Genomic DNA, 12,454 nt, shown 5'->3' with positions numbered 1-12,454 from the left:
TAAAAGTTGTGGTGGTGGTGCTCTCCAGTTACTCAACCCCGTTCCCGACATGGCGTCATATGGAAACGGCGGACAAGAAGAGCCATCTCGTGGATTGTCCATTGCTAAATTCCCATTTTTTACCATTTACTCAAATTCTTTAGTGATTTCCCTCAGTTCTTTCTAAGCGCTTCTTGTCTAATGTTTCTGGTATCTTCATGAACAGATCATGGCTGAGCCTAGCACCACTGTGATAGAGGATGTCAACAAGGCCATGATCAGGGCCAACTCAGGAGAAGACAAGAATGAAACAGCTTTGTTAATGATGTCTCCTAGCATGAACTGGGCAGAATTCCTTACACCAGCACCCATGTCCATCGCACTTCTGGGGCAACTGATGCTGATAGCTGGAGAAAAGGATTTCTCACTGGAAAGTCAAAAGCCGAAGGACGGTTTCCAGTTCATCCAGCATCCAAGATCATTTAGAGCATGTCTGGTGCAAGTGAGCAACGCTGGGTGGCGAGCTTTCAATGAGGCTCATAAGGTATCATTCTTGGTTCCCAACATCATCTCAATTTGGTTAACTAAAGGTCGTGACTCAATTGTTCCTTAGATTTTTCTTTCTGAGGGCCCTTAGCTTTGATAAGTTCTTGAATAGGTATATGTATACGCAAGAGAGCAAACACAATCGAACCTTTATGTGTTGTAACCAAAATATATGACCTTAAACAAAGTCGATAGAGATAAAATAATATTATCAGAAGATCTGCATCGATGATCCTTAGATCTCTTTCAAAAACAAGAATATGTTCTGGTGTGACAAAAAATATCACGTCGCAAATGTTCATATCTTTATAAAAAAAACAAACGAAAAATAATTGACTTTCATAATAAAAATACAGACAACGCCAGGTTTCCCAAAGAACCTTTGGTGTCCAAAGAGATTTTGCGTCCTTTTTTCTCTTAGTAAGCGAAAGGACATTGCAGAAACCAAATTTCATATTCAAATGTCATTTAGATACCATCTCTGCGCAAGAAAATTTAAAAAACATGCTCGTATATTCAGATAACAGTTAATCACAACTAATCCAAAACACATTGCAATACATCAGCCTCCAAAGAAAACCTCACATTTCTGACTAAAAAAAAAAAAAGTTTTTTGATATGCAATAAGTCAGTCACTCTTAATTTCAGTCAATTCGAAAGAGAAGTGTTAGTTCTCTTCCTTTTTTCAAAGTGTATAGTGCCTTCCTGTTATTCAAGAAGAATTTGTACCTTACTCAATTTCCTTGGCGGCATCTACATCGAAATCACCATGTCCCTTTTGAATATGATGTATCAGAGCAAATTTTAATGAGAATGAGATCAAACATTTCGGTGTTGGTATTTGTAATATTAAAGGGAATTCTTAGAAAAAAATTCCAATTTTCTTGACCCCTACACCTGTCAGAATTTTTAAAAATATGTATTGTAGTCTTAAACAGCTCAACTTGATATTTATTGGCCAATCAATTTCAAAATAGTTAAAAGACCAGTAATTTCTTGGGGTTATTACTAAATTCAAAAGTGCTCTTAGTAACTCTCAAAGTCTGAACAATCAGAAACAGACATAATATCAGAGTTGAATGTTACAACTTTTTTAATTGCAGTTGTAAAGAGTTTATGGACTCAGATAAAAGTGTGTACACAATGGGCTTGATATGGAACATTTTGCTGATATCATCGTTTGATTTCAGTATGTAATTTAATATTCATGTTCTTTTTGAAACTTTATAAGAATATGGATACCATCCGGCTCTATTCTGCACAAGTACCTGGGCAAGTGAAGAAAGTTGTTCGCACTCTTGTCTCTGGAAGCAAGGAGGATGTGAAAGACATCCTTCCCATCGAACTAAGGAAAATTGAGGAGAATGCTTCAGAATCCTTGGAATTAGCAAAAGCAGTTGAGAGCAAGTTCGAGAATGTAATGCATCTGACTGGTGAGCTACTGGAGGTTTCTTCAGCTGCCAAGGGACATTTTAAAAAAACCCAAGAAGAACTGCAAATGAAAAGAGAAATTGCCTTAACCAAAGAAAAATCGGTCCGAGAAGAAATAGAAAGAGCAAAAGAAGAACAAGATAAGCTAACCAAACAAGTCAAAGAGGCAAAAGCACAGTGGGAAAAGGCTGTAGATTCCATGCCGAGTGGATGGGACCTTGTTGGTATGCAATTTGTCGAGGGAATCACAAAAGCTTTTACAAGTGCTGCTGAGACAGTGATTTCTGCAGTAGCTACGAGAGGGATGAACTCGTCGTCTGCCCCATCACATGCAGACCCAAATCTGAGGGTGGATCCTAGTGAAAAACAGAGCGCAAAAAGAGTTTCGAAATTACCAACGCAAGCATTAGTCAAAGCAGAACTGATGAAAGTTTTTTCAGCCAAGTTGGTGGAAGTTCTTGCGACATTTCAAGAAAAAAGTAATGGAGGCGAGCCAGCCAAAGACATTAAAAAGACAAGACTTGAAATGGAAAGCTTGCAAAAAGATTGGTCCACCGAGCAAGAAAGTAAAGACGACCAGGAAGGCTTAAAACTGCTGTCAAGAGGTTTGGAGATATGCATGGAAGCGGAAAAAGAGTTGGAAGACCTCAATTTGTCTAATGATAAGATGAAGAAAATTGCTAAAAGAGCATCGAAACTAAAAGATGACATCTTCAAGTTCTGCACTAAAGTTCAGACAAAAGTACAGACCAATCCTTTCTACACCAAGCCACCAAGACAAGCAAGAAACATGGCTGACCCTGCAAAGTCTGCATCATCAAGTGCTGCTAACATGGCAGTTGAAAGTGCACGGTTTAAAATTGCTGAAACGAGAGGCTTGCTAGAAAAACAAGAGATGCTATATGACGAAGGAAACAAGCAGCTGAAGGAGAGCAACAAGGAGCTGAGTAAAGTTCTTCAAAGCCTTGTGGAATTCAGCCCAGAGAAGATTGCTAACTTTGACCAGATAAGAGAGACATTGATAAAAGGCATCAAGGCTCTTGCTTCAGTACGCGAAAGGTGGCAGAAACTGGTGGAGTTCTTCCAGTGTATTACCAACATCATCAAGGTGTGTCAAAAGGAGAGCCTAACAAGTTTTGTTGAATATTCCAAAGTTGCCCAAGAAAGAAGGCTGACTAAGGGCTACACTGACACGGATTTCATGCGTGACCTCATCTACGAACAAGTCAGTCAAGCTAATAAGACCTCTTATGTTGTTTGGTCCATTTCAAACACCTATGTAGAGGTGTCACGTAATCACTTGATGAGCCGATTGGCCAGCCTTGGTCATTTGATCGCCTTGGACCCAGAAAAAGACAGGGCAACCATTGAGGCAAAGAGGATAGAGCTTCTGGAAGGAAGTCAAGAGGCTGAAAGAGCGATTATGCAGTTGGTATCAGAGGCCCAGAATACTTTCCATGAGAAGGTAGGAGAAAGGATCAAGCAGTTTGAAGAGGAGATGGAGAAAGTTCTCCCACCAGAAGATCCAGCCAGAATAAAAGAAATAAACGACTCTGTTGCAAAAGCCGTCAAAGAGGCAGATGAGGAACTAAGCGCGGATTGCTTTTAAGGTAAAGTCATACTTAATACAGGTTTTGTTTAGTTAGGTTGTCAATGGAATGGAATTGCAAGTGGTTTTGTAACATTCATGTAATAACTTATCAGCATCATCTAAGTCAACGATGACTAAGTTTTAAAACAAAAACGTTTCTTGAGGGAAAAACGTTCTACTGTTGCATTTTTGGGGTAGAAGGGGTTATCTGAGTTATCTTTGAAATGGCTTATTGAAAACTGAGTGATCCAAGTTTAGCTTTGGGATATAGTAATTGCTTATTTTAACATGGAATATTACTTTTTTTGGCGACTAGGGTACGTACGGTATAGTTAAAGAAACCTGCAAATAGGAGCTTGAACTTGATTATTATATGTAGTATTAGTCAGCGGCAGCTTTTATCTTACCTAATTTATCTATTTCCTATCTTCACTGTTTCATGCAGGTAATGAACTACAATAATTCATTTCTATCAATAAATTAAATCAGGGAAAGATATTGAAGAGTTTACGTCAAATAGACTGATTGATAATTGTCTTATTTTTTAATGTTTCAGTTGGCACTGTAAACATAACATGTTTCATAACAGACTATGTTTTCATTTCAGATTGGCAGACCTGTGCAGAAAACTGTGTGCAATAATTCAAGTATTAATTGCAGCTGAAATCCTGGTACATCATAGTATAAATAAAGTTATTAATTTTTCTAATTCTAATTATTGATGACTGCTTACAGAAATTTTCACTTTGGTGTTGTCTAATATAACACATAAAAGGCTACCCAGGCTGATGAAAAGTGCAATCAAAATTTCCATGTAACCTGAGTAACTGAAAACAACAAGATATTAAACATAACTACTATTCTTGAAGATTAATTTTTACCTTTAACAGCATTTTTTCTCCGTTGGTGGTATGATTTGCTTTCAATTGAAAAAAAAAACAGATTTATCACAGCAAAACCAAAGCTGTGGGGGAGAAATCTAAAAACTTTATAGAAAATTGCTAAATGGTACTAGTGTTCAATTTGGTCATTGTTTGTGCACTTCCAAGTTCTGAACCTAAAATAAATGATAGGTATGGATTGATTGTTTAAGGCAACTTTGTGCCAGACTCTGATCCAGAAACACATCAAAATGTAAACATATGAGTTGACAATTACAGGGCCCATTTTTATACAATTTAGGCTTTACCTTATCTTCACAAGCCTAGCAGCTGTTACATGTAGTTATAAGCTTTGAAGTTATTGTCTGATATTGTGGTGCAAAGAGAGTGATACTCCCCAGGATTGACCATTCATGCCTAAGGACTCCCCTGATTTTGAAGAGGTTTGCTTTTTTAGCATTTGTCCTTTGTTTTCAAGGAATGATCAGAAAGTAACTATGTAAATGTTTTGGCCAATTCTTAAGAGTGACTACATGTTTCTCCTTAAAGATAATACTGATTCCACCACCAATCTTGATCCTTGATCAACTTAAAGGGAATCATTAAACTCAAGGTGTGATTTTACTTTACCGCAGATTAATTCAATGCACAATGACTACACTTTGCAAAATGAGGGAAAAGAATCAAAAGAAGCAAGACATGGACTACCATGTAAACTTGTGTCACTGAGAAGTGTACAGAGTTGAAATTTCTGGTGGTCTTTAAATACCCCAACTGTAAAGCAAGAAAACTTTTTTTGAATATTAATTCTGAGACCAAAACCTAGAGAATAGCTAGCTCTTTGTAATTTGAGTGGAGAAAAATTCTTAATTTTAAAAAAATATATACATTTTTTAAGATGGTAGAAACTCATTTTTCAACAAACATTGTTTTTTTTTTACCAGTGTTGGTGTTGTTATTCACTCTTTATTACCTTATAAGCTTAGACAATAATGCACTGTTTAAATCATGCAAAAATGTAATGCTTTTATTGACTTGATTGTGTGACTTTTCTTTCAATAAATGCTGTTTGCTAATCAAAATTATTTGGATTTTTCTGATTTCTAAGTGAGTGATATCTTGTTGCGCAGCTAAGTTATGTTATCTCAGTCTGCATTCATTTCACAATCACACCTCTATTAATATCCCAACCCCAAGATAAATTTTTCTAGAGCACAAGTCGTATTCTTCATATAATCTATTAAGAAATACTCACTGCCTAATTTTTCAGTTTAAAAAATTCAGTGCTTTTCAAAGAAGTTTAGATATTGAGGTCACCATGAAAATTGGAATGCCTATCAGAAGTTCACAAAGAAACTTCATTCATCTTACTTTAAGTACTTAATAATACAACTTTGATAAAATCTCCCTGAGGCTTGCTGTACCCTTTGCAGTAACCCTTACCCTCAATCCACCCATTTCAGCTGCTTTAGGTTCTATGATGAAATCCATTTTTGTCCTGTCCATTCTTTTTCTAATTTCCTAGATTCCTTCCTCTGTTTGTTCATTATTGAAATACCTGTCAGATACATGAAAAAATTAGTAGTTAGAAAAACTTGATATAGAAGCTCAAAGCTGAAATGCTCCAGGCCTGAAACTTTATGTGCATTTCCAGTGCTTCAAGGTTACTGAACTATAAAAGTTTCAAAATGTTTTTTATGCTGCTTTGCTGTCCATATTAGGAAAGATCACACAAAAAAGTCCTCTTTCACAATAAATAAAAAACTCTGTTGAAAGAAAATGTCATGAATATGAAAACCAAAAGCTGATGAGTCATTTTAGAATGCAAAACGATTTTTTTTGTTATTATAACACTTATTAAACAACACTTTTCCAGGACCAGCTGTTATGATTTTTAATGCAAATGAAATGTGTACATTCAGATTCCTGCCTTATAAGATTAATAACTGGCTATAAGAACATCAAAAGAGGTCATGTCTTCCCTGACTGAACATCTTATACTACACACTTGACAACTACTGGGTGCTGTTGCATCTTTGTACTTCAGTAATACATCATGTACATCTCTATGGACATTATGTATTAAAGTTATCAACTCATTTGACATGAAATATCTGGGCTCTGAATTCTGTCTATGAATTTTTAACTATTCAATAACATGCCTTACTTTGCCATCTGAAGACAGAAAAAAGTTGAGAAAAACTACTCAAATGTAGTTAGAAGGCAATTTTGCTGACATGCTGGTAGTTTATTGTTGAACAGTTGACCACCATGACTTGTGGGTAGCTGTTCTGCACTTTAATCAAAACTATAACAAAATTCTTGAATGCCATTGATTATGACCAGCCTGATTTGAGCACTAATAGGACAGTGTATGTGTCTTGCTTGTAATTGGACAGAGTAATAGGACAGTTGACACATCACACCTGTGTAAATAGACAGTATGTGCCATGTGTGCGGACTGTAGTTACACATTTTACCGAGTTAACTGTCAGTTGTTTTTTATGAAAATTTATATTAACCAATATCTACATTCTTTCTCAGATTTTGTCATAGTTTTGATTAACTGGTAACAGGACTTTGTGTCGTCCAATTCTGTCATCCAACTAATGATTAACAAATAGACTCCTGCTTCACAGTTGTCCAATTTTGTCAAGCACTCATATAATAGCAAACCAAATTAGACTCCTCTCAGTCCTATTACCATTATTTACAGTAGGTAAAAAATGTTACAGGTCCAATAACATTGTTTGACGACGTGAAATCCTTTCTTAGCCTGGGACAAAACTGTCAGAGTTATTAACTGTTTGTGTAAGTGTTGGTGTTGTGTAAACACCATTGACTGTCCTGTGAAATTGGCCTTCAGTGATTTGTTGAAAATATCTGTTTACTTTACTGAAATAATTTCTCCTGCTGAGCAACTTCCTTCCATGGGTATTGAAAAGCATGTGTTGACTTTCTGTCTTTTCTCCTCCACAACCTCTTTTTATCTCTTGTTCGCACATTTTCACACCATGTGTTCAGAGCATATTTGTCCTTCCAATCAATGATGAACTATAAGAGATTGAATGAAATAAAACACATACTCTGAATCATCACAACATGTATGCTTTAGATTGAGAGAAAAATAACAAAGGGAGTGTGACATGAATATGGCAAGCAATCAAAGCAATAGTAAAGATATTTTTCTCTTTTTCCACCACATTTTTTCATGTATCACATAAGAGAAATAACCCTGCCTTCTGAGCAGCAATATTCCTGATCAATATTCATCATAATGAAGTACTTCAATCCCTTTGTAAAGCACATTTCCTATATTATTTCCTAGATTATTTCCTCATGCACTCATAGGTTTCATTTATGGTCTAAAGTACAAGTTAGACCTCTATCAGCTATGGATAACATGTCCCATAAGACCTTGCTGACATGATATCACCAGGTAGAGTAAGACCAATTTTGCATTGGCAGTCTTTCCAGAAGTGTCAAATAACCCAATATTAAATAATTTCTGATGAAATCGAGTGTGAAATAATAATTTAGGATGTGGAACACACCAGTTACAAATCCTAAAGAGGATCCTCATCTCAATCTTATCACAAACCACAGTCTAGTAAGAAATTTCCTTAATTGCATTCTATTGTGCTAATTGGCATTTTTATGTTTACTTGTATCTTGAATGGTCAAGTTAGAAAAGGTAATCATGTAGGGCCAAGTAAACTTTAGGATTTATTAATATCATGCATGTTTCAAATGTTGGAGAAATTGCCTGACTTGCCCAGTGACAAGGGAAGTGTCTTTACCTGTCTGAAAAACAGAAATGACACAGGAAACATGTGATAACCTGTTTATCATATAAAGGACAAAATTTTCTCTCATTAAGAAGGTCAAAACTGCTGGGATTCCAGAGGATCTATCTTAATTAATCTTACAAAGGATTCTTGTTAACAATAGCAAGATAATTACCTTAAAATAGATCATTACCAAATAAATATTAAATAATTAGCAAATTCTACCTGTGGATCCCAGAGCTCACTGGCAACTCCAAGGTCTTTACAACATCTCATCAATGCATTAGACTTGGCAGCCTCCATAGCTTTTCCATACACCATGTTATTAGAGGAATAAAAAGTGTGTTCACCAACAGTCTGTGCAACAAATCTTCCCAAACAAAATAATGCATACTCCCGCACAATTAGCTGGCTGTTGTCTTTATCATTCTAAAATATAAAACAGATAATAGATCATTCATCCACATTAATGTTGTATTCCTATAATGTTATGGCATATCACAAAGTCAAGTATCTCATAACCTTAAATGGCACCAAAATGAAGAATGAACAAATGAGTGAAGAAATGAATTAATTGGAATAAATGAGAAAAAATTCCTCTCAGTTAAGTTTCAACAGGATACTAACTCTGTCTGTAAATATAATGTGATTTATAAAATTAAAATTAGGGTGCTTGAAGGCTACTTATGTTGTGATATCTCATTGAGAATAGCCAGGTCAGACTGCTTTTACACCTGATTTTCTTGTTTAAAGACAAATAAAATAAGGCCATCACATGTTCATACAAGGAGTCTCTGAGTCCAGTGGCTTTCAAAGTAAAAACAACAACTTGAAAATAACATTCTATTTCATTTGAAGGTATCTACCTGAAATTGAAGAGACTCGCCTCGTGGCACCAGTGCCCATCCACCTGGACCAAATGCTTGATTAAGTATTCTTCTATATTTTATCTCAGGAAGATAAATCAATCCTGCACAAAGATAGCATTAGAAACTTAAAATTAAATGAAATATTCACATCAATCAGACACCTTTTTGCTAAGGTTGGAGTTGGTACTAGTAATTTTCAACAACATATATAAAATAGTGAAAAGGAAACAGTATATTTGAATAAAAAATAGTGAGATGTCTCATGCTATATCACCATGCAAATACTTTCTATACTAAGAAAACACAAACTCAGCAATTCAATATAGTCAAATGAGCCTCCATTAAATTTTCAAAAAAGCTAGAAACTAACAACTTTTTAAATTACAATCATAGGAAAGGTCCTGTCAATAACTTTAAATCTTTAATAAAAAATTAATATACTTAAATGCAGCTGGTACATAACCAAAAGTTACTGAATTCAAAAAGGGAAGAATTGATATTACACATAACAACCAACCGGTGGTACTAAATTTGAAGATTGCCTGAACCACCAGATGAGCTTAAGTGGTACATATCTATCTTGCTTTTCTTTGTTAGATGTTGGGAACAAATACCATAACAAAGTTGAGCACACACTAGCCACTGGTTTATATACAACTATTCGTCAAAACCATAACAAAATTCTCACAAGTAATTGGCAGTGTACACATTAGCTTATCAGTGAACAATGTTTTGAACTCTTAATGCCTCATGTTTTTGTTGTTAGATGATATATGCCATTTGCATGCACTATTAAATAGACTACTGGGTTCCTTTTCTTGTGGAAAAATGTCAATTATACTGTTTTTTATTTATGAATGTGTTTAAAAGTCATTTTTCATAGTTTTGAGTACTTGGTAAAAAAACTTGGCACTGTTTACTTTTTTCATAAAACCAGCTCCTGCTTCACGAAAATTTGATTGTGTTCATCGTTTGTAATATTATAGATTGGATTGGACATCAGTGCCTCCTGTTACCATTAAAAATATTCACAGGAAATGTTTTTGTCTATACCATCTGGTTTGATCTCAACATCAGTTTCATTGATAGGTGACATCAGAACTTGAATGATTTCTTGGCTAAAAGGTGTTGTTGCTGCACCAGAGAAAGCATCTGATAACCTAACACAAATTGAACAAGCTTTGAATAATTTTTTCACTCAGTGTCTTTTACACACAGCAACTGTCTCCCTCTCTGAGAGAGGAATGAATCTTGAGAAATGGCTTTATGAGAAAGTGTCACAAACATCTCCAATCTATGACCCTCTCTCTTTTTTTTAAGTTCTCAGACTTACATGATCCTCAGCCCAAGCATTTGTACAACTCCTCACAATCAAAATCCCCAACACAAAACAAACTGTGCAATGAAGATAAAGAATCTTATCATTAAGGCATTAAGTGTGAGAGAATATTGAGTATAAGTTTCTGGGGGAAAATGTAACCACTGTCCTGCTAAAATACATGGTATATACAATGTAGATAGTCATAAATGTACATTTTTAACACTACCACCATCCTTTCTCGAAAATAATTCCAGAAAAATTAATCCAAAAGTTCTTATTTTTCTTTCTTTCCCAAACTATTGTGGACTGAAACAAAAGCCAGAGTTCAATATGCATATCTTCCGCTAGTTAAACCTGAATAAGTCAACAGCTTTGAAAATTTATTACAATCCATTTATTGCAATGATTTAGAGTATAACCTATCAAAGAATCCTGCGTCAGAGGTAATCAAAGCTACTGAATAATGCCAATTTACTTGAGATGATATAGCGACATTTGAACGCTCGAATTTTCTCATAATTCCCATGAGAAATTTTAAGTTTTCCCTGATGGTGTTGAAAGATAGTCATGACTCACCACAATTCGCTTATATTCGTTCAGGGGGTTACAAACTAAGAATTACAAGAAGACACCGTGAGTATTTCAAATATTTTCTTGAAAACTAAGGTAAGGAGGTAATTCGAACGTTCAAACATCTCCATATAATATCAAGTAAATTAGCACAATACTGCAGCTTGGGTTAGCTGTGCAAAGTACAGAAATGCGTATCTTTGTTAAGATGTTAGCGAAATCATACGACAGTTTGACATCGTCGTGATAATATTTCGAAAATCGTGTTTTTTCCACACTTTTTTATTCTTAAAGCCCTTTCCTAAATTTACTCTGATCAGCAACTTAGGGGATCCACCAGTACACCACACAGTGCATTTGAGTTCATACGAATCAACTTACCTCTCAAAAGAATTACTTGCTGTTGACACAGAAGACATCATGTCTTCCTCAGTTGATGTGTTTGTTTCTGTGGGTCTATGTTGATCATTTGACAAAAATCGAGTTGAAACTCGTGCACGAGTTAAGCAAACTGCCAAAGTGCCTACATTTAACCTATTGAGGAGAAGTCTTGGTATTGCCGCCATTTTGAATTTTAACGTATGAGGGAGGACTGGAAATGACATACATCAGAGGTATGGGGCATTGGGCTCTATCAGGGAACCAGGGTGCAATGGCAAAAATAATTAAAGGCAGGAGGGTGTGACTGTTTTCCTTCAATTTCAACAAGGAGGACTCGGTTGACTTCTGAAAAGTTTTAAAAACTCGTAACAAATAGAAGAAAGCGACACTTCAAAAAAGAAGTGGTGCCACAGAAAAATTGAATATTTACTCTCAAGAGGTCTTAATTTTGCTTCTCATATGTAGAAACTGAAATACTAATAGGAAATAATTCAACTGTAAGAAGTACGAGGAACAAGGAAGGACTTGATATCACGTGATGTAGTAACGTACAAAGTGCTCTCTCGTCAGCTTGGTGACATTAAAATAAAAGAAGTACTGATGACAGTCATGAAAAGTGACCCTAATTATCACACGAAATACATTTGATTAAATTGACTTTTTCGGATCATTTTGCTCGCTTTCATCGTTGCTGCCGTTTGCAGTAAGAGAGGTTTGACATATCGTTTCTTCAGAGAGGTTAGTTCTAGAAATATACTTCCAAATATCTTTGATTTATTAATACCTTTAGATATTTGCCTTCGTCCTAAGCTGTGAAATACAAAAGGTATATTATACAAAGTTAACATAACGGTGCTATGTAGAACAACTACATTTTTAGAATGTCTTTCACGATCGACGTGTATGCTTTACTAGCATGACTAAAATGGGTCACCAAATGACATGTTTGTAGACACGTCATGAACGTTTGATAAAAATAGAAAGAGGACGCTCTAGGTTCAGTCGATGACCTGTTTTTTCAAAGCCCTAGGCATTTTTGTAACATACGAGTGCTTGAAGTAATTATGGCTCAGTCTTGAAAAAGGTGAGCTATTCAA

The 12,454-nt window shown here is 35.4% G+C and overlaps 2 protein-coding genes across 6 annotated transcripts in view; one reads left to right on the top strand and one right to left on the bottom strand.

The window, feature by feature from the left end:
• Nucleotides 1–5,365, top strand: part of LOC113679046 (uncharacterized) — a 13,076-nt gene extending 7,711 nt beyond the window's left edge. For 2 of the 3 annotated variants that reach the window (XM_089198863.1, XM_089198864.1), the window contains 3 exons: nt 206–523; nt 1,757–3,566; nt 4,155–4,291. In XM_089198863.1, coding sequence (XP_089054989.1) covers nt 206–523; nt 1,757–3,565 — 2,127 coding nt within the window. In that variant the 3' untranslated portion in view covers nt 3,566; nt 4,155–4,291. Of the gene's footprint in view, nt 1–205; nt 524–1,756; nt 3,567–4,154 lie in introns of all 3 variants that reach the window. The other variant, XM_089198865.1, reaches the window with a different exon arrangement.
• LOC113679045 (mitochondrial genome maintenance protein mgm101 homolog) lies at nt 4,073–11,553 on the bottom strand. Of its 3 annotated transcripts, XR_016184564.1 has the most exons (7): nt 11,358–11,445; nt 10,419–10,480; nt 10,139–10,245; nt 9,083–9,186; nt 8,442–8,645; nt 6,666–7,482; nt 4,073–5,986 (listed from the first exon to the last, which is right to left on the bottom strand). XR_016184564.1 is itself a non-coding variant. In XM_027195980.2 (5 exons), exons 1-5 carry the CDS (start codon nt 11,540–11,542, stop codon nt 7,321–7,323), a joined length of 762 nt encoding a protein of 253 aa, XP_027051781.2. In that variant the 5' UTR covers nt 11,543–11,553; the 3' UTR covers nt 6,309–7,320. The 3 variants fall into 3 exon arrangements, 1 of the variants encoding a protein (XP_027051781.2); XR_016184563.1 differs by lacking the exon at nt 10,419–10,480 and having other exon boundaries at nt 11,358–11,551; XM_027195980.2 differs by lacking the exons at nt 4,073–5,986; nt 10,419–10,480 and having other exon boundaries at nt 6,309–7,482; nt 11,358–11,553.
• Between the last annotated feature and the right edge of the window lie 901 nt (nt 11,554–12,454).

The sequence above is a fragment of the Pocillopora damicornis genome, chromosome 3 (assembly GCF_964200805.1).
Source record: "Pocillopora damicornis chromosome 3, jaPocDami1.2, whole genome shotgun sequence".
NCBI lineage: Eukaryota > Metazoa > Cnidaria > Anthozoa > Scleractinia > Pocilloporidae > Pocillopora > Pocillopora damicornis.
The sequence above is the reverse complement of the archived record's forward strand: the minus strand, read 5'-3'. Positions and strand labels throughout refer to the sequence as shown.